General features: G+C 46.7%; 2 protein-coding genes across 5 annotated transcripts; one reads left to right on the top strand and one right to left on the bottom strand.

Moving 5' to 3' along the window:
* Positions 1-4,850: 4,850 nt before the first annotated feature.
* Positions 4,851-18,594, bottom strand: POLR3GL (RNA polymerase III subunit GL). 3 transcript variants are annotated; one of them, XM_067035087.1, is made up of 9 exons: positions 17,933-18,594; positions 14,792-14,995; positions 7,986-8,153; positions 7,516-7,645; positions 6,589-6,657; positions 6,192-6,248; positions 5,878-5,951; positions 5,661-5,774; positions 4,851-5,365 (listed from the first exon to the last, which is right to left on the bottom strand). In XM_067035087.1, the coding sequence occupies exons 3-9, from the start codon at positions 8,109-8,111 to the stop codon at positions 5,279-5,281; spliced, it is 657 nt and encodes a 218-aa protein (XP_066891188.1). In that variant the 5' UTR covers positions 8,112-8,153; positions 14,792-14,995; positions 17,933-18,594; the 3' UTR covers positions 4,851-5,278. The 3 variants fall into 3 exon arrangements, with proteins under 3 accessions (XP_066891188.1, XP_058934006.2, XP_066891180.1); XM_059078023.2 differs by having other exon boundaries at positions 14,792-14,954; positions 17,933-18,078; XM_067035079.1 differs by lacking the exon at positions 7,986-8,153 and having other exon boundaries at positions 14,792-14,954; positions 17,933-18,077.
* Positions 16,534-20,062, top strand: ANKRD34A (ankyrin repeat domain 34A). Of its 2 annotated transcripts, XM_059077891.2 has the most exons (3): positions 16,534-17,084; positions 17,188-17,251; positions 17,631-20,062. In XM_059077891.2, the coding sequence occupies exon 3, from the start codon at positions 17,747-17,749 to the stop codon at positions 19,235-19,237; it is 1,491 nt and encodes a 496-aa protein (XP_058933874.1). In that variant the 5' UTR covers positions 16,534-17,084; positions 17,188-17,251; positions 17,631-17,746; the 3' UTR covers positions 19,238-20,062. The 2 variants fall into 2 exon arrangements, with proteins under 2 accessions (XP_058933874.1, XP_066891151.1); XM_067035050.1 differs by lacking the exon at positions 17,188-17,251.
* The last annotated feature ends 742 nt before the right edge of the window (positions 20,063-20,804 follow it).

The following is a 20,804-nucleotide window of genomic DNA, read 5'->3' as shown; positions in this document are numbered from 1 at the left end:
TTGTACAGCTTCTTCCTAAATATTTGAATTGGTTGTAAACATTAAAAAACCAGATCTCACTAAAATCTATTGTTCTGGCTTCCCTTAAAAAGCAACCACATTTGGTAACACTGAGCCCACCTTCCTTCATGGCATCAACCTGCTAGAGCTAAAAGAGTCAGGCAGACTTATATCTGCCAGTTCTTACCACTCCCTATTGCATTACACTCACCTGCTTCACTCCTTTATATTCTTGGCTCTTGTCTGGTGTTAAGGTTTTTGCCTTAGGTTGTCACCTCTGCTCTAAGTAGAGCTTCTCAAATATTTCCTCTGAAGGACCCCTAAGACTAGGGAAACTGAATTTCCCCCCAGGCTTCTGGAACAGTCCAAAGTAGCCTGTCACAAGCCAGAAATGTCTTTGAAGTACCCATTTTATGTTTAAAAAGTGCAAATTTTGATTCACACTGCATAATATATTTGTGTAATTTTAGTATAAGAATAATTTACCTTCCCCCAGCAAATCTTAAAAGTAAAATTGACATTCTGGAAGATGTGTAGTCTGTGGCTACAAATATTCCTCACCACATCACCCATTGATAACCTAATTCAAGTAGCATAATGCTAAAGACATGAGGCAAAGAGAGACATGGAAAGAAAGCCGTGGTTAGAGAGTCAGAAAAGGAAAGGAATCTGAAAGACAATAAGAATGAGTCTGAGTGACAAGCTCTCTTTCTGGCTCTTAGCCACCCCTCCTGACCTGGCCCAGTCCAGCTCCTGAGAAGTTTATAAACATCCCTGATAGCTCTGGACAGGTGTTAGAATGGTGGCTCAGGATGGAAAGCAAGTCTCAAAACAGGAGCCATGTAAGGGAGAGGTGAGGGGCCAAGAGCATCCAAGTATGGTCAGACAAGAAAGACTGTCCAAGGGCCAAGAGAGAGGCTTGGAGACAGGGAGCAGAGGGCTGAGAAAAGGACCAGTCAGCATTTGTCCTTCCTCTCAATGAGCCCATCTTTGTTTCACATCCTCTTACCACCCCTGCCCGCGAAAAATGAGGTAAAAGAGTTACCTCGACCTCCTTAGAAGAGGGAATTTCCCCTCTAGAATGGCTACTTCTCTGGCCATAGCAGAGTATAAGGAGGATGAGTACCAGTGCTTCTTTCCCTGTCCACATGGGATTTCATCTGTTCTCTCCAAGATAGGAAATATCCCAGATCTGTGTCCATGACTCAGGTTAGTTTGTCCCCCCCATCCTTTTGGGTAAGGCAAAGACAGGTCTAACCTCCTTCCTATTCTAGCACTATTAAGGCTGCCCTGAGTGTAACAGAGAACATAAGAGACAGGATTTGGATATTTCTCCTTGTCTATTTTATACCAAGGGAAAGGAATTAGAGACTGGAGAAGATTCAAGGAGAGGCAGGGGTCCACGTCTTGGGAACCTCAGCCCACAGCTGAGAATCCCAGGAGGAGGAGAGGTTTGAGAATGGAGAACAGTCCCAGAGTCAGGGGTCACCGGGGCATAGCCCCTCCCTGCATTGGTCAGGACTGGGTCTGAGGAATCCCTGGATTCCTTAACCCCAAATTTTGGGTGCCCCGGGTGATCACACTTAGCCTCTCAGGTCCTGCAATTACGGTTGGATCACTGTCTTTCCACTGACTCCCATTAGAGTTGCAGGGGGGACCTCCCTTCCCTCTGGAGTACAAAATGGCAAATTAAGTCCTGTTGGGGATAAGGCAAAGACCTTTCTGAGGCGATACTAGGAAACTAGAACTTGTTATTTCCCACTTTCTGGTCCCAAATGACCTTGGGGAAAAAGTGAGCCTCAATAGGGGAAAGGTCAGTGGAGAAAGGGTCACCACTGGTCTGGCCAGATTAGCTAACTGAACTATTCCTGTCTAGCTCATTTCTCTTCTCTGTCCTCTGGCCAGACATGCTACATGAGGGGAGATAGGGAGGACCTGCCCCAGAGGCCCCTTCCTCAGTCAGAAATTCCTTGGTGGCCTACTTGATTTGAGTCCTGGCTTGCTGACTGTGACCTTGAACTCTGCTACAGGGGTGTCTCCTTCCTTGCTAGTTAATGGACTTGCTGATCCTTCTGCTACTTGGGCTGAAGCAGGTTCCTGGAAAGGACTGGCTAGTTGCCTGAGGTATGTTTAGCCTGCCCAGCTGAGAATAAGGTGGGGAAATCCAGCAGATGGAATGAATTCAGCAAAAGCTGGACACATCCTGATCTTTGTTCTCAGAACCATTTGGATTCTTGCAGGTGGATCAACATCAGCTTGAAGGATTTCCTAGTGGACATCTAACTCAAATCCCCTTTCATACATGAGGAATTTGACGCTTGGAGACTAAATGACATTCCCAAGGGTACAAAGCTATGGAGTGGTGAAACTAGGACCATAAACCAGTGCTTTGCCCAGTTGAGATAGCAGCTTTTCCCTTTGGCTTAGTTCTTAAACTAGCCTAAGCCTACAAGCCACCCTTCCTTCCTTTCAAAGTTCAAACAGCAATAAAAATGAATTGAGGAAAATATGTGTCTTTACCTCACCAACCATGGGTGTCCTGTCCACCCAATATTTGACCCTCCAATTTTCTTTGGTCTCTACTCCCAATCTTCTAAACTGCATGAGGTCTCTCATTCAGCCCTCCCTCAAATCACTTGAGTCCCTGAGCTTAAATTTGCAGACCCCAATCTCAAGCTTCCTGCCCAAGGTTGGAGGGGACCAGTAGGCTAGGGATGGAACATGGGGTATGGAAGGATAGGATTCTTGACTGAGAACCTACCCTGCCTGGGGCCAGAGCAGCCTAGGCTGTGGGCATGGGAGCAATCTGTTCAACATAAGCAGGCATGCAGTACAGGGCTGAGCAAGAACCACGTGGGGCCTCTCTAAATGTTTGCAAGTAGTGCCTGGACCTCTACCCTCTCAGGTGGTCCTCCAGAGGACTAGCAGCCCTGACTCTATTTACTGAGTCTTAGGCTTCTGCCTCAGCCTGCCCAATACAACCTATGGAAAGTAGGGGAAAGGTCAATGGAAACAGTCTAGCTCATTCCTGGAACTGTTCCGGAATCTGGGGAAGCTGCTGGGTCCCCTGTCTCTGGCTTTGTTCAGCAAGGTCACCTGCCAGGAAGGGCAGGAGGCCAGATAGGAAAGAGTCCAAGAATGGTCTGGTCTCTCTGACACTTTGTCTTTGAGGAAGTACAACTGATCCCAAGAGGCCACTCTAACCTTTATCCTTCCCCTATTTCATGGGAAAAGGATGTGTGTGTGTATAGAGGTGGGGGCAGGGGTGTGTTCAGTTCTCCTCTACTGTCTCTTGTCTAGAATCTTCTTTGTTCCCACCCTTCTAAGTACACATGCTGGCATTAGGTGGGATTTAGGAGGTCAACTGTGCTCCCAACATAGACACAAACATAGTTAACCAGATTAGGTCTGGTATGTGTGTATATGCAGAGGAGAAAGGTAAAAGGAGATTTTCCAGGGTCTTTTTTTTGTTTGTTTCCTGCTAATTTCTCCCTAGTCACAATCACAGGCTACAGTGTGACTATGGGAAACCTCAGTGACAGGTGCCCTGGCCCCTCCCCCTACTCCACTCACACAATATCTCAGAGAACTAGAAAAGGAAACACATCAATCATCCAAATTGCTCAGTAACTCTGGAATGTTCTATTTCTATTCCTGTTTCCTTCTCTGTTCTCTTGGCTCCTACCTTAACACCTACTGCCACACCCAAACCAGGCTTTTAAGGTGCTTTCCCTCAATGGAGTCACAGCCCCTATTCATTCTTTACAATTGGGTCAGAAATATCTAATATTAGATTGCCAGTCTCTATCACTTGATGCTGTAGGGAATTCAGTCTGCCTACCTGAATATGGCTGGGGAATTTCTTGAAGATTCTCCTGCATCCCATCTTTATGGCTTTCAAATGTTTAGTAAGGTCACTATGACAGCATCCCAGCTATCTGTGCCTGCTTCCTTATCCAGTCCCTATTCTGGACATGCAGCTCGCCCGTGACTGCTGCATGTCAAGTGGCTGGAACCAATCAGTACATCTAGGGCTTCCTCGGAAGCCAATCAGAGCCCAGGGAAGTGACCTCACCCAAGGGAGAACTGTGTGGGTGAGAAAGCACCTCTCAGAGCTGAGTGTCCCTAAGTCACCCCCTTCCTCCGCACCCTCCTTACTTCCTGTAAAGCAACACTGCCTACCCCCTCCCCCTCCCCACAAGAAGGGAGTGAGAGAAAGGCTAACTAAATTCCACAAAGGAAGAACTAAATTTCACAGAAGGGAAACTGCAACTCAGCCACACAGCAGCTTCCGGAAGTGGAGAATAGGCTATTTAGGGGGCTCCTGCTTCACAGACACACCTTTCAAAGTGGGGTCCCCAGGGCCTGGAAGAGGGCAAGTGTGCTGAAGAAGAATCAGCACTTCCTCCCTACTCCCTCCCCACACCTGGCTTTCTTGACTCTCCCCACAAAAATAGCTGTAATCATTCCTTGTAAACAAGGACAAGATCAAGGTCAAGCGTGGGAAAGTGAGGGCCTGTGTCCCTGTGAACACATGTGAACACACGTGAATCATGTCGTCCCCACTGCCTGAGGACCAGAAGCCCAGAAGCCAGCTGGTCTTCAGGGCGTGGGCTGTATACAACTCTCTGCGCAGCCCTGCAGATGAGCTCCTGAATGTGCCTTGGCAGAACTGGATAGGGATTAGGTGTCCCACCATGGGGGTAGGAGGGAAGGGGCAAAGGACAGGAAGACTGTAACCCCCAGTGTCTCACACTGGACTCTTAACAGGTGAAGAGAGAAGAATGGCTTACTAGGCATCCCCTTCATTCCTCCAGCCCTCTCCCACTAGGCTTCACCCTGGACAGAGAGACTGATAAAAACATTTTATTTAAAAATATAAAACTGGCCTTATTCCTCCTAACTGCTCGCACCCCCAATTATCTCCACAAAGAACTATAAATGGGTAGGGGCATGTGCACAGCTGTCTCAGCTCTAATGACTCCAGTCCTTCTTTCGACCCTCCTTTCTCCCTTTCATACAATTAAGACATCGGTCCTTTGTCCTTTCCCCAAGATATCAGAGGTGATACAATACCACAGGAGAGAGGGAGGGGAAGGGTAGAAAAGAGAGCTATCTGTTGTCACTCTCTATTCCTATCTCCAGGGACCAAACAGGTTATCTGGATTCTGAGCAAATGATTTGCTTGTCCACAAAACCAAATAATAGGGGACAGCTACTCTCTGTGTCCTAAATCAAGAAAGATATGAATGTCCAGGGTATTGTTTAGAGTCCTTCTTCAGTATATAGCCTCATCCATATTGTCATCACTATCACCCCCAAAGTCTTCTCCATTGTCAAAATATGACATGATGTAATCAGTTTCCTGAAATAGAAAGAAAGAAAGGAAGGAAGAAAGGTATGTTGGCATGCTTTCAGCATTCTCCTTCCTCCCTGTGTACCAGTCCCCTTCCCTCCCAATCACAGCATTCCAGGCCTATAGTTCACTCCGCATTCAAGCTGTAGTTCACTCTTGAGAAGAGCCTAGGGACAGGTAAAGTGGAGGGCGCAAACCTTTGGAGGCACTATCTCCTTTGGCCCTCCAGCCTTCTGAAGTTGAGCTCCCCAGAGCTTATGAGTGGAAGAAAGGGGGCCTGAGAATGAAAGGAGGTCCCCTTCACCTCTTCATGCTCTTCTTCATCATACTCCTCTTCTTCTTCCTCTTCCTTCTCTTCTTCTTCTTCTTTCTCCTCATCTTCCTCTGAAGTCACTTCTTCTTCCTTCTTCTCCAGGGTCTTATGTGAAGATGAATAGGAAGAGAAACTCAGCTCACAGAAGGGAAAAATTGAGGCACATCACATGGGCCAAAGGTGGTCTCTATGTGCATTTCTTCCTTACCTCTAGTTTCTGTATTGTTTCCTCCTTATCTTCTGTGGTCTTAGGGGGCCTCTTGGGGAGTAGGATGGTGGTGCCTGGTAAGAGGATCAAAAGGTGAACCATCAAAGCAAACTTCCTAGATAGCTTTCTACCCCACCCTCTTGCATAGACCATGTCACTCTGCTGCCCTCATGTGGCCACCATGGCACCCAGCAACAATATGGGGTAGACTGGTTAGGCAGGAATTAGGAGGGCAGGCAAGACCACCAGAAGCCTTGGCCCTACAGCTGATGAAGGAAACCTCTCCTTTCCCTCCTTTTTCTAGATACACTCACGCTCCTTCTGTAGCTTCCGTACTCGGATCTTTAGCTCCCGGGGTAGACGTCGCCAATCTAGGAATAGCGGGAATGTAAAAGTCAGCAAGACTCTGCCCTGGGGTGTCCTATGGATGACTCTTTGAAAGGACAGGTAAGGATCAGGGTTTTAAGGGTGAGGAAGGAAGGGGCTGGGTCAAAGTTGCTTGGAACAAAACTGTGGCTTGGATGCCTCCAGAGGAGTGGGGGCCATTTAATAGGTTTTAAGGTAGAGTCTGAGAGTGTTTTGGAGCACATCTAAGGCTCCTGAATAGGGTGAAGGTGGAGACAGAGGAGGGTGCATAGGGTGGTGGCGTGTGGCTTCAGGCATCTCAAGCGTTTGAAAGAAGGGAGGTCAATGAAAGGGCCCATCACCTACCAGGGTTCCAATCTATGGCGTTGTCAATCGGCCCTGACATCTGATATTTGTCTGAGTAACGCTCCACATCTGAGGGATCAGAGGTCAAGGGTCAAAGTTTTATCCTTTCAGAGCCCTAGAACAGGGTTCTTCCTGAGGACCAGCCCTCTCAAAACTCAGAAATTGTCTTTTTCCTCACCCCAGACCCAGAGCCCAGGAGGTCAGCTTCCATGAGGACCTTCAACACTCTTCTAACCTGTCCTTTTGCCACCTCAAATTACAATGTTTTTGTTATCTCCCTTAATGCAAAGGCATGGCTATATTGACTGGTAGTGTGGTACAGTGGAAAGTATACTAGAGCAAGAAACGAGGGTTTCAGTGTTCCCTTTACTCCTCGTTAATGCGACTAACTTAGGCAAGTGTTTCATCTCTCTGAACTTTAGCTTCTAGGGCTTAGTAGGAAAGCACTGGTTGTCAATACATTGAAATACTGTACTTCCACACCAGTTGGTAAATATCCACTACCCCAGACCCCCCAAGTACACCCTGTTCTCCAGTCCCTCCTGGCTCCCCGACCTCTCCATGATCCACAAACCAAAGGGGTCATATTTTAATTACAAGGCTTCTCAGAGACCCCTTCTCAAGTTCTTCTGATTGGTTGGTACCTGCAATATCCAGATTGTTAAAAAATTTAATACATCTCCCCATTTATATCTGTAAAATGGGCATCTTAATACTTAACCTCCTACTGTCCAAGACTATTGTGAGACTCAAAACAAACCATGGATACCATAATGCATTTCAAATGCAGGGGTAATTACTGTGATCTCCCCAGTTAGGCAGTGAGCTTTCTGTGCCTCTTCTGGCCTCTCTGGGCCCCAGCGGTGCTAAGTATAGGGCACTACTCATGGAAGGCACTCAGAACATGATACTAGCATTCCAACTGACCTCTCTTGGGGACAGCAGGCCGGATGAAGTAGGGGAGCTGCCTCATGGCCCCTCGAAGCTCCTGCTTCAGTGCCAGGACATATTCCCCTTCCTCTCCTGAGGGCAGAGGCACTGGGCGGAACTCCAAGGGCTAAGGAGGCAGAGGCAATGGTCAATTCAGGGAGAAAATGCTGGAGTACAAATCTGGGATGGCCGCTCCTCTCCCCACAATTCAATCCAATGCTCCCACTGAGCAGAGGACCAAGGCAAATGGGTGGAGCAACACAGCATTTTGAAAGCTGGGGAGCTGAGAATGTAAAAAGTGAGGGTAGACACTTCCTTGTCTGGAAAACATCCCATATAAGTTGGGAGTATACAGACAGTGAGGGGCAAGATGAGGATGATTTTATGATGGCTCAAGAGGAATCCAGGATCATACACAGTCAGCCAGGGGCATATGGGAGTCTTGGGAAAGGAGGGCAGACACTCACAGGGAAAAGTGGAGAAGGCTGCAGGGTGGGTGGGGGCAAAGCATCCCCCTTCCCAATGCCCACAGCCTCCATGCTGAAGGTCAACTGGCCACGGCCACGACCCCGGCCCCCACCCCGGCTGGCCATGATGGAGGGGGCCTGGGGATTCAGACATCCAATAGGAAAAACCTGATAAAGACAAAAACACAGAGAAAAAGTACAGTAGAACAGACAGGAAGCCAGGGAGGTACAAGACACTCAATCTTTTCTCCCAGAGACCTGAAAAGCCAGTTTAATTCAACAAATTTTGAGCAGGCATAGTGCCAAGCAAGGTATTTCTAAAAATATAAAATATGTATGAGACACGGTTCCAGCAGGACAGATAATTGCAATATGGTGTGACTGTAGCACAAAGAGGAAAGTGACTAGACCCTTGGATAAAACTTTCCTATGCCCCTAAGTTAATGTGATGTTTATCACCATCTGCATATCTATGTATGAACTTTGAATTCTTTCTCTCCCTCACTTTCCAAACCCAACCAGGCCTAAACTCAATCTAATGCAATGCATTTCAGCCAAACATTTATTAAGCATCTACCATGAGAAAGGTAGTGTGCCAGACACTGGGAGGGAACAGGAATGAGTCATCAGTCTCACTGTCATTTGATTGGGGTGGGGATGTATGTGATAAGAGCCATTACAATCAAGTTGATCTTTTTTTTTTTTTGTGGTACAAGGGCCTCTCACTGTTGTGGCCTCTCCCTTCGCGGAGCACAGGCTCTGGACGCGCAGGCTCAGCGGCCATGGCTCACGGGCCCAGCCGCTCCGCGGCATGTGGGATCCTCCCGGACCGGGGCACGAACCCGTGTCCCCTGCATCGGCAGGCGGACTCTCAATCACTGCGCCACCAGGGAAGCCCCAAGTTGATTTTTTTAAACACCACCTGGAAACACAGAATCTTAGAATTGGAAGGACCCATGGAGTCTTCTAGCCCAAACACCCTCCCAGTACAGTATTATCCTCTGTAAGTTGTTGGTCATTCAGCTTCTGGTGGCATTTTCCTAAAGAGAGGGTGTCCATTTTCCTCCAAGGCAGCCCATTCCACTGTGATCAACTGTGATGAATTGAAAGTTCCTCCTGCTACCATAACTGAACTTTGCCTCTTGTCATCATTTTTGAGAAGCCAGTCAGATAGCATGGGGGATAAAGAAAGTCATCAAATGAAAATGAAACTTGAAGGAAATAAAATCCCAGTAGCAGAGAAGATACCTAGCATCCAGATCATGGCTCCTAATACCATTTTCCAATAAAAGGAACCAGGGCTCCTTGGAGAAATGGCCGATTCTAGGACTGGGGCAGGAAATATACAAGATGAGACTGAAGCATCTTGTAGTGCCAGAAAGTAAGAAAGTGCTCAAAAAAACAATACACACATTGATGGGTCTATGTCAAAGGAGCATAAGAGTTGACTGAAAGAGCTCCCAATGGCCAAAGCCTGAACAATTTGAGCAATAAAGTACTATTGGATTATAACACCAAAGTATAAAATAAATATCCAAGAGACCATACTGATATAAATAAATGTTTGAACAAATTAATACATGGTAGAGAAAAAACAAATTTCTCATGCAGAATTCCAAATAAATTATGTAGATTCCACCCTAAAAAGGGAGAGTGTAATTCCCCACTCCTTAAGTATGGCCTGTGTATAGGGAATTCTGTCCAAAACAATTTTGGAAAGGTGGGGGCAGTAACTTTACAGTGTAGAAACTGGACAAGCATTACTTCAGTCAGATGACCAAGGTTTCAACATGAACAAAATTAAATCATATTGTTAGTATGTACCCTTAATATGATGTGATATTCTCTTCCCCCAAACTGATAACCCCAGTCTAATCAGGAGAAAAAAGCCAACAAATTCCAACATAGGAGCATCCTATAATATACCTGACCAGTACTCTTCAAAACTGTCAAAGTCATCAAAAACAAGGAAAGTTCACACTTCCATTGTAAGAGAGAGCTGTCCTAGTGGTGGCCTTCATAAAAACAAAGAAAACCATTCCTTTTGTTTTCTAATTATAGAAGTAGGATATATTTATTCTAGAAAACTTGGAAAAACATAAAGGTATATATAAAAATACCTCTTATTTCATGACCATTATGTAGTAATAATCATTATTAGTATTTGCATATGTATCCTTTCAATTTCAGTCATGTATGTATACATACATATACATATATGTTTGTGCATGTAAGTATATGTATGTATAGACATATTCAATACATAATAGGGCTATGATAACTAAATGTAATGTGGTATCCTGGAACAGAAAAAAAGCATTAGGTAAAACTAAGGAACTCCAAATCAAGTATGGACCTTGAATAATTATAATGTATCAATATTTGTTCATTAATTGTAACAAATATACCATATTAATATATGACATTAATAATAGGGGAAACTGGGGCTTCCCTGGTGACGCAGTGGTTGAGAATCCGCCTGCCGATTCAGGGGACGCGGGTTCGTGCCCCGGTCCGCGAAGATCCCACCTGCCGCGGAGCTGCTGGGCCGGTGAGCCATGGCCGCTGAGCCTGTGCGTCCGGAGCCTGTGCGTCCGGAGCCTGTGCTCCACAACGGGAGAGACCACAATAGTGAGAGGCCCGCGTACCGCAAAAAAAAAAAAAAAAAAAAATAGGGGAAACTGGTGCTAGGGCATATGGAAACTTTTGGTACTATCTGCTCAGTTCTTCTGTAAATCTAAAACTGTTTTAAGAAATAAATGTTCTTAATAAAAAAAAGCAAGAAGCTTAAGTAGCAATTCAAAATTCACAGTTTCTCAGACATTCCTTATCTTTCATTACCCTGACAGTTTTAAGGAGTACTGGTTAGGTGTATTATAGGATGTTCCTCTGTTTGAATTTTTCTGATGTTTTTCTCTTGATTAGACTGGGATTGTGTGTTTCGGGGAGGAAGATCACAGAGATAAAGAGTCATTTTCATCACATCATATTAAGGGTACATACTAACAATATGTTAGCTATGGAGCAATAAGAGACAATATAGTATAGAATTATGATCTCTTAAATTAGTGATTCATAAGATAATTCCTCTCACGGAAAGCTAAGAGGACGGGGATGGTGAGGGGAGGCTTTAGGAATAACAAGGTCTCAAGTTTGGAACAGATCTTAGATATCATGTATTCATTCATTCTTTCAACAAATATTTATTGAGCATCTACCATATGCCAGACGTAATACTAGACAATGGGGATCATATTGAATCCTCTACTTTAGACCTGCATCCTTTCTTTGATAAACTATATTTAGTAAATTGTTATCCACCTTCAATTTAAACTTTTTAGTAGGAGAACTCCGTCTCTCACTTTGCAGGTCATTCCATTTTTGGATATTTGTTCTTCAATCAATATTTAACAAATAAAACAAGAAATACATGGCTCAACAAAATGCACTCCACTAAAGATTAGTTAGGGGGAAAAAAGATTTTAAAATATGTACAAAGTAATCTGTTTTGTCAAACACATACACCCACCCAGATATATGAATTAAAAAGTTGTTCTTGAAGGATATACAACAAAAATTAACATTGGTTAATTTGAGGTGATGGGTTTTTGGGGGTTTTTTTGATGATGTGTATTTTATGGGTTTTTTTTCCTGTACTGAATAGATGCTGCTTTTGTAATAAGAAAAAAATTTCATTAAAAAATTTAAAATATAGTAAAACAGCATAGTAGATGAGATTAACAATATGCAGCAGGAAGGAGAGGTGGGAAAATGTGTGCCTGAGGAATTTGGAAAGTTTCAAGTCCAAGTGCCAAGAAAAATGTCAGGAAAAGATGGCTGTTAGTTAATAGATTAAACTGTGATCTGACTTAAAGAACACATTAGAGGAGAGAGGATGTCTTACAGACAGTAGAGAAGTAGTAAGAATTTGCCACCATGTCTTCAGGCCCTTTCAAGAGAAAAGACACTCTAACTAGCCGGCTTAGATGTCTTTCCACCCGATAGATACAATTCTAGCAGTGGACACAGGAGCTGTTTTGACTGCAAAGCAGTGAGGAGTTAAGAAAAGGCCATGAGCTTTCTTTCAGGTTAGACAAATCTAACTCCATTTCCACATACTAACCAAGTGACCCTCAAGGATGTGGAGTAAAAAGAAGACAAAATTTTAGTTAATTAAGGCACTAAACTGGTGGTTGGGAAACTGAAAACTATCTGTACCCCACTCAGCTCAGGAATCTACAATGAGTCTCTCCTATTTAAGATTGTGATTGAGTCTAAATTCTTGAAGATGTTTAAGGTTTCCCATAACCTGGTCCCAGACTGCTCCTGCATAAACATCAATCCTCCCTAGTGTTTCCTCCTGTACTCTCCTTCCCCTGCAAACAACAACATCTCATATACATTATACTCATTCCCAATTAAGCATAACTGTGTGATGTGGTAGAAGTTACTATGAAGCAGGTTTCCACAGAACATACAGAAAAACAATTACATCACATTTAAGAAAGGCAGTACATGTAGTGGTTAAGAACATGGATTTGAATCCCAGTTCAGTCATTTTCTAGCTAGACAACCTTCAGCAATTTATTTAATAACTGTAAACCTGTTTCCTTATCTGTAAAATGGGAATAATAATAATTTAAAAACCATCTAAATTCATTCAATGAATACTTACTGAGTTCTTATTAAGTGCCAGGCACTGTTCTAAGTGCTAGGGATGTATCAGTGAGCAAAATGGACCAAAAACTCCTGCACCCATGGAGTTTAAATGGAGCTTACATTCTAGTGGCGTTCTCAGTATACAAATGTTTCAAGCCAGGGGACTGGGTGAGATACCTAAAGGAGTGGATGTGAAGAGAGAAAAGAAGAGATCCAGGGACTGAGGCCTGGAGCACTCTAATGTTTACAGTTTGCTATATTTGTAATAAGTAAGACAAGGAGTTAACACTCATATTAGAACTCATGGAAATCCAAACAAAAAAAAAATCATCCCAATAGAATAAATGTGCAAAGAACATGAATAGATTAAATGTGCAAATAGGCAATTAAGAAAAGAATAGCCAATAAAACCATTCTTTATCTATCAAATTGACAAAGATTTAAAAAATAATCAGGCTGCCATGGGTTTTTTTGAGATGGACACTCTCATACCTTACTGGAAGGACTATAAACACAGTCTTTTGGGGAAGCAATTTGACCACTTGAATCTACAGCCTTTTAAAAGTTCATATCCTCAACCCAGTAATCCCACTTTAAACACTTATCCTAAAGAAATCATCAAATATATAGTCAGAGATATAAGTAAAAGCATGCTTATCAAAGAGCTATCCATGGTAGCACAAATTCTGAAATAACCTAAATGGTCCAACAAATAAATGAATGGTTAAAAAAATCAAACATCCATCTTAGTCTATTATGTAGACATAATAATTATTTCAAATAATATTTAAAGGCAGAAAATGTTCACAATATAATGTAAAGTGGGGGAAGCATGATATAAAGTTGTATTTGTTGTATGGCCCTATGTGTGTAATATATGCACAAACACACAGATGTATACATATGTATACAAGCAGAAAATAAATTGAAAGGATACATATTAAAATAATAACACTATATCACAGTCATGAAATAATAGATATTTTATACCTTTATGTATTTCCAAGTTTTCTAGGATAAATGTATATTACTTCTATAATCAGAAAACAAAAGGGATGATTTTCTTTATCTTTAAGAATGTTACCACTAGGACAGCTCTTCCTCTTTTACAGTGGAAATGTGGAATGCATTTTGTTGAACCACATATTTGTTTTATTCGTTAGATACCGATTGAAGAACAAAGTGAGATAGGTAGTTCTCTTACTAAGAAGTTTAAACTGAAGCTGGATAACCATTTACTAAATATGGTTTATCAAAGGAAGGATGCATATCTAAAGTAGATGATTCACTATGATCCGCATTGTCTAGCATTATGTCTGGCATATAGTAGATGCTCAATAAATATTTGCTTAAAAATGAATGAATGAATACATGATTTCTAAGGTCTGTTCCAAACTTGAGACTTTGTGATTCCTAAAGCCTCCCCTCACCATCCCAGTCCTCTTAGCTTTCTCCCTTCTCTGGACTGTGGAAGCAATTATATTATGAACCACTAATTTAAGAGGTCATAATTATATACTGTATTGTATTTTGTTTTATCTTTTATTGATTTTTCCCTAATTACATCAGGAGTTTAAATTCTTCCTCCCCAATTAATTCCATCCAATTAACCTTTATTGGGCACTGTGTATTAAATATTAGAACCTGCCCTACAAAATCTTATATTCTAAAAAGAATAGAAACATTAAAGAGGGATTGAGTACTAAGTGCTCCAACAGAGGTATGCCTAAAATGCTATCGTCAGACTGGGGAACAATTAATTCTGCAAAAAAAGGTGAACCAGGAAAGCTACAGGTAAAGGTAACATTTCATCAGAGTCTTGATAGATAACCGGAGTTTGTCAGGCTCTTAATAGTAATAGATTTAGGGGAAGCTGACGCCATAGCAAAGAGTCAGAGGTACCAGAGTGAGTCTTTCACTTTCTCCTTTAATATATCTCCCCTTTGCGCGAAAGAAAACTACGGTTCTCTGGTATACAATCAACAGAGCAATGGGAGCCCAGAGGAAAAAGGGTAGGGAACTAGAAGGGGGCTGATCCAACAGGCTGCCGGAAAGCGTTGTCTATCTATCTAGCAGCTTGGCCCTGGTGAACTAGTTCGGAAGGTGTGGAACGGAACCAGGTCAGAGCCACCAAGTCGGGGCCTTACCTGCTGCCCCTCCCCCACGCGGAAAACACGCCGCAGCCAACTTGAAATTTGCTGGTCTTCCTCAAGCTGTTGGCGTTCTAGGTCCGCCTCCCAGAGCTCCCCATTGGTGAGTTCTCCCGGCCAATCTTGGAGAAGCCGAGGAGGGAGGTCCGCCCACTTGAAGCTGAGGAGGGCAGGGAGGGAGAGAGTTCGCCGGAACTCAGGCTAGAAAAGCCGGGTGAGGAGAGAGATGGAGTTGCAGAATCAACCAGGGGTCAAGTCATTTCACACCTCATCTCAGATGGAGGATCCCCCTGGCTAGCGACAGTTCACAGAGGGAACCTGACTCTCACATCTCACCGAGGGACTCTGTTGAGCGAGCTTCCACAGAGAAATGAACCTCTGAAACCTGCTTCTTAAGGGTCGTTCTTTTTGTGACTGTCTTCACACTGGGCCTCTCCTCCGTTACTCCAATCTTCCCTTCAATCCTGCACTGCCTCCCTCCAGCACCACCAATGAATATTTCTTTTCTAGAAAAATATTTTCCTGTGGGTTGCTGCCATGTCTGTGAGAAGATGGAAGGAGGGTTTGGGAAAGGAAGAATTAGGAATCAGATAACCAGAGTTGAGGAGACAGGGAAGGAATCCAGTGTTTTCTGCATTTCCCACTGCCTTCCAGTTCCTCCTAGCCCTTGGTTAAAGGGGGCACGGTGGGAGGAGGAGTCCCACTTTCGCAAAAAAACAAACAGAGGGAAAGAGTTCAGAGTAGAGATAGAATCTACGAGTTAGTCAAGAACAATAACCCAGACGTCAGAGAAAATGGCCCTGGGAGTGAAGCCTCTGGACTGGGAAGGCTGTAGGTGGAGTGGCAAGCACCAGGTCTTCGGAATAGGACAGAAACAGCTGTGAGGCTTTGGAGAGCTTGCTTAACTTTACTAAGTATCAGTTTCTTCATCTATAACAAGAAAATAATTCCTACTTTATAGTGTTGTTGTGAGGATTGGAGATAATGTATGTAAAGTACTTGGCACGTGGTTGGTTTCCAATAAAGGCAGCTAGTAAAAATGGGTAGCTTCCCTGCAAATATTTCTTTCTCCCCCTTCTCCAGAAACATTGTATCTTGTGTCTGGTGGCCTCCAGCCTCTGAATTACCTCAGGTGAGTTTTCCAAATCCTTAGGATTTTTTCCTCACTCCCCCTCCCACTCCCTCTGATGCCTTCCAGCTGGACACAAACTCATTCCTAAAATATGCAGATGGAAGCTATGGTAACCATGGAGACAGGGCAGATGGTGAGGAGAGGCAGAGACAGACAGTGAGAGAAACCGACTGCTACAGACAGGGAGAATAAGACTTTAAGGAGCGATTCAAACAGAGACCTTTAAGCGAGATGGAAAAATAATGATTCTAAGCAAGACTGAGAGTAAAGAGATGCAATGAGAGAGGATGTGTTACAAGGTTCACTGTTCTCTGCCCCTTTTCTATCTCTCTCCTTCCCAGTCCTCCAAGAATATGGAGAAGAGACAACTGGGAATGCCCCTTGCTGTACCTAAAAATGACCCCAGATATCCAACCTCCTCATACTTATCTAAGAGGTCTGTACAAGGGAGCTGAGGTCCAAGTTTATTTGTGGTACATTTGGGGGGAGGTGGAATGAAGATGTATCACTGTGTGACTCCAGCTCCCCCTGACATTTAAACTACGAGAAGGCAGCCACAACTCTTGCCTCTCTCTGCACAGTAAGGACCCCGGCTGTGGATCGCCATCGCCTCTCTCCACCCCTCTGCACAGTGTGCCATGTGCTGTGTGTGGCAGGTCAGATCTGGCGCACAGGCGCGCATCAACACACCAAGCTCGGAGAATGGGGATCTGCTGAAGCTCAACGAAGAACTAGGATGGTCCCAGTCTGGGTCGCGGAGGAGTCTCCTAAGGAACACTTAGGTTTGTTGTGACTGAGGGGAGGTCGGCTAAGCAAGGGAAGTCAGGATTGGAGCCTCTAGCTTTTGAGGGTTTATGTGTGCATGGGTGGGGTAACGGTTTGGTGCCCGACGCCCCCACCCTCAGAGACTAGGCTATAAATAGAGAGGCAGAGCTCCGCCCCCACCCCCAGCTTCTCTCCTCCCGAGCCGGCGCTGTGCCCGGGGCGCACCGGGAGGAGGGACCAGGATTCTGTGCCCGGGCGCAGATACTGACACCCAGGGAATCCGGGTGCCCACCCCCACGCCATGTGGGCCCCCAGGAACCCGGCTCCGCCACCCCAGCTGCCCCGTGGCCCTGGCCTCAGTCCTGGCCCGGAGGAGATTCTGCGGACTTACAGGTATCTATCTGGGTGCACTGCCTGGGAAGGGGAAAGAGCAAGGAGTGATGGGGAATGTAGCAGGGGCAAAAGAAACCCGCAATTCTCCCCCCACCCCTTTTAGGTCCCAAACGCAAGCTGCCTCCCTCCCCCCATTCAGTTTGTGGGGCTGTGGCAACCTAAAAGAGGTTAGGAATGGGACTGTGTGTGAATGTATGGGTGCATGTGTGTCGGGGGGTGGTGTTCAGCATCCTAGGAAGGGGGATTCCAAGTACGGATAAGAAAAGGGGGATGCTGGAAAGGTCTGATAAGCCGTGGGGTGAGGGTGGCGGTGCGGATATCCCTGCGCGTGCACGTACGCATTTGCACTGGCGCTCGTCCTTCAGTGCGGGTGCACCCTTCCCACCTCCTCAGGCATGCGCTGGGGGGATGGGGGCGGCTCAAGGCAGGAGTTAGAAGGACTGTGTGCAGTGCCGGGGAGATCTCCCCCGACCCACGCCGGTCCTTCCACCAGTGCCTCAGTTTCCCTGCCTGAATCAGTAAATAAGATCTTTCTCTTTTTTGCAGGGATTGGCCTCTCCACTGAGCCTTCGGGCCTCTGCCAGCCACCACCCCCACTCCCCTAGCCATCCTCGGCAGGTCCCAGTCCCGGCTCCATCGGTGCTTTCGCCCCAGCGGCAGCTATGCTGCACACCGAGGGCCACGCTCTTCTTCGGGCCGTGGGTCAGGGTAAGCTACGCTTGGCCCGTTTGCTTCTGGAGGGGGGAGCCTACGTGAATGAGGGTGATGCCCAAGGGGAGACGGCGCTAATGGCGGCCTGTCGGGCCCGCTACGACGACCCCCAGAACAAGGCGCGCATGGTACGCTACCTTCTGGAGCAAGGCGCGGACCCCAACATCGCAGATCGCCTAGGGCGCACGGCGCTTATGCACGCTTGCGCCGGCGGCGGGGGCGCAGCGGTGGCCTCCCTGCTCCTTGCCCATGGCGCAGACCCTTCAGTCCGAGATCACGCTGGCGCCTCGGCGCTTGTCCACGCCCTGGACCGCGGGGATCGCGAGACCCTTGCCACGCTGCTGGACGCCTGTAAGGCCAAGGGTACGGAGGTCATCATCATCACCACCGACACCTCGCCCTCGGGCACCAAGAAGACCCGGCAGTATCTCAATTCCCCACCGTCCCCGGGGGTGGAGGACCCCGCTCCCGCCCCTCCTAGCCCGGGGGTCTGCACGTCGCCTTCGGAAATCCAACTGCAGACTGCAGGAGTAGGAGGACAGGGATTGTTATCCCCTCGCGCCCAGGAAGAAGAGGAGAAGCGGGACGTATTTGAATTCCCTCTTCCTAAGCCCCCCGATGACCCCTCCCCTTCTGAGCCACTCCCCAAACCACCCCGTCATCCTCCAAAACCACTCAAAAGGCTCAACTCCGAGCCTTGGGGCCTAGTGGCCCCTCCTCAACCGGTCCCTCCTGCCGAAGGGAGGCCGGGGCTTGAGCGCCTGACCACCGAATTCAACGGCCTGACCCTGACAGGTCGACCGCGTCTTTCCAGACGTCATAGCACTGAAGGCCCAGAGGATCCGCCCCCGTGGGCGGAGAGAGTGACGGGTGGGGGTCCTCTCTCGCGCCGAAACACAGCGCCAGAAGCTCAGGAGCCTGGCCCCCCTTCAGGGCTGAGGCAGAAACTGAGCCGCATGGAGCCGGTGGAGCTCGATATCCCCGGAAATCTTTGCCCCGACTCGCCGGAGTGCAGCCGCCCGTCCCTGGAGCGCCGCAGATACAGCGCCTCCCCGCTGACCCTCCCTCCAGCCGGCTCTGTTTCTTCCCCGCGCCAGTCCCAGGAGAGTCTGCCTGGGGCTGTGTCTCCGTTGAGCGGGCGGAGGCGGAGTCCGGGATTGCTGGAGCGGAGGGGCTCGGGGACGTTGCTTCTGGACCACATCGCGCAAACACGGCCTGGTTTCCTGCCCCCGCTCAATGTCAGCCCCCATCCTCCCATCCCTGACATTCGCCCCCAACCCGGAGGTCGGGCGCCTTCGCTGCCCGCCCCTCCCCAGGCGGGGGCGCCAGGCTCTCCCAGGACCAAGCGCAAGTTGGTGAGGCGCCACTCGATGCAGACTGAGCAGATCCGCCTGCTAGGGGGCTTCCAGAGTCTAGGCGGGCCAGGGGAGCCTGGGCGCTGAGAGGAGTGAGAGGAACCAAGGAGGGTGGGGATCAAGACCTTGGGAAGGGTGGAAGAACCAGCTCACACACACACCTCGGACATAGGGGTCTGTTGCATGTGCTCATGGGCTCAGCGCACGCACACATGGGTAAACATGTGTCTAACAAGCACAGTACTCGTACTTGCAGGGAAGGGTAAGTACTCTTATTTATTGGTCATATGGACACATGCACTCATGCCCTGGCCACTTCACATGCATATGGGAATTACTCACACACAGGACCATTTGTGCTAGGGCCCCAAAAGGGTCCCAAGCTCACTCGCATTTGTTCAGAAGCGTTAGGGAGCCCCTACTTATGGGTAGTCTCCAATCTCTTTCACGTCCTGCAATAGTAACCCCTTGCTTTCCATGTATGCCCTGCAACACAGCCCATTCATGATTTTGGACACTCTACCCTCTTCGTGAATATCCCACCCCATTCTGCAGGTCTTGCTTCTCTCTCCAGGCTTGGCTCCTTGTTCACACCCTGCTTCCAGCCCTAACGACTTTTCAGGATATCTTCTTCACTCTCCTTGGGAATTTCCTGCAGCAATCCCCAGCCTCAGTTCTGCTGCTGCCCTTCCTGCTCTCAGCTTTACTTCTCAGCTTCCTGCTTTTTCTTCCCATCCTGTTCCCCCAACCAATACAACAGGTTTTCTCATTTTTCCAGGAGGTGGGTCATGGGCTCTAAGCTGCTGTTCTGTCTGAATGAGCTTATGAACACCCCCCACAGGTAGAAGTGGGGAGTAACCCTAAATCACTCCTCTCTCCACTCAACATATCAAATAAATGTGTTCAGAAGTCTCTGTTTTGTCACTTCTGCTGGGGGTGGAGGGTGTGGGGAATGAGAAATAGGGAGGGAGGGTGATGCTAACTATAGCTATAATGATCTAGGGGATACTTCGAGGTTCCAGACACCTTCTTTCCAGGAGACCAACTGTGATTGTAGAAGAAAAGGCAAGTGTCCCATGTCCTGAAGGTTTTAAGTCATCTGATAGGTTTTCATTTCCCTCAGTCTCCCCTATGTCCATCCTCAAATTCTTTAACTTAAGATTCCTACAAAGAATCCCTCCCTCCACCATCAGCAGATATATCCCAATAGATTAACTGTCCCTCTTTCAAGCTTCCTATGTCTTGACCACTCACAGTTTTTCCTTGGGGGCCTAACTTTTATCTCACCAGGTGCATTTCATCCATTTTCTTCTACTTCTTGCTTCTGTTTCCCCATCCTTGAGTTCTGAGCCACTGTAGGGTGGAGAGAGAGAGTGAGAGAGGAATCATATAATCTCGCCTAGGTAAAAATGGTATGATAGTCAACTGACAAACAAGGTGTGTGTGTGTGCGGGCGCGCGTGCGTGTGCGCGCACACGTGTGCGTGTAAGAGTAATTGGAGGAACCCAGCCTAACAGGTACCTGTGAACGAAGGTACCTGTCTTAATCTGTCCCCCTGGACCTTTCAGCTTGCTGGTTTTCTTCCTATAATCTAACTCTTCCTTGCTCTAATGAGAGGTATGGGAGCAACCCATTCTACTCTTTCTTACTCCCT

This window comes from Kogia breviceps, chromosome 1, assembly GCF_026419965.1.
Source record: "Kogia breviceps isolate mKogBre1 chromosome 1, mKogBre1 haplotype 1, whole genome shotgun sequence".
Taxonomy (NCBI): Eukaryota; Metazoa; Chordata; class Mammalia; order Artiodactyla; family Physeteridae; genus Kogia; species Kogia breviceps.
This window is presented reverse-complemented; position numbering and strand designations above follow the sequence as displayed.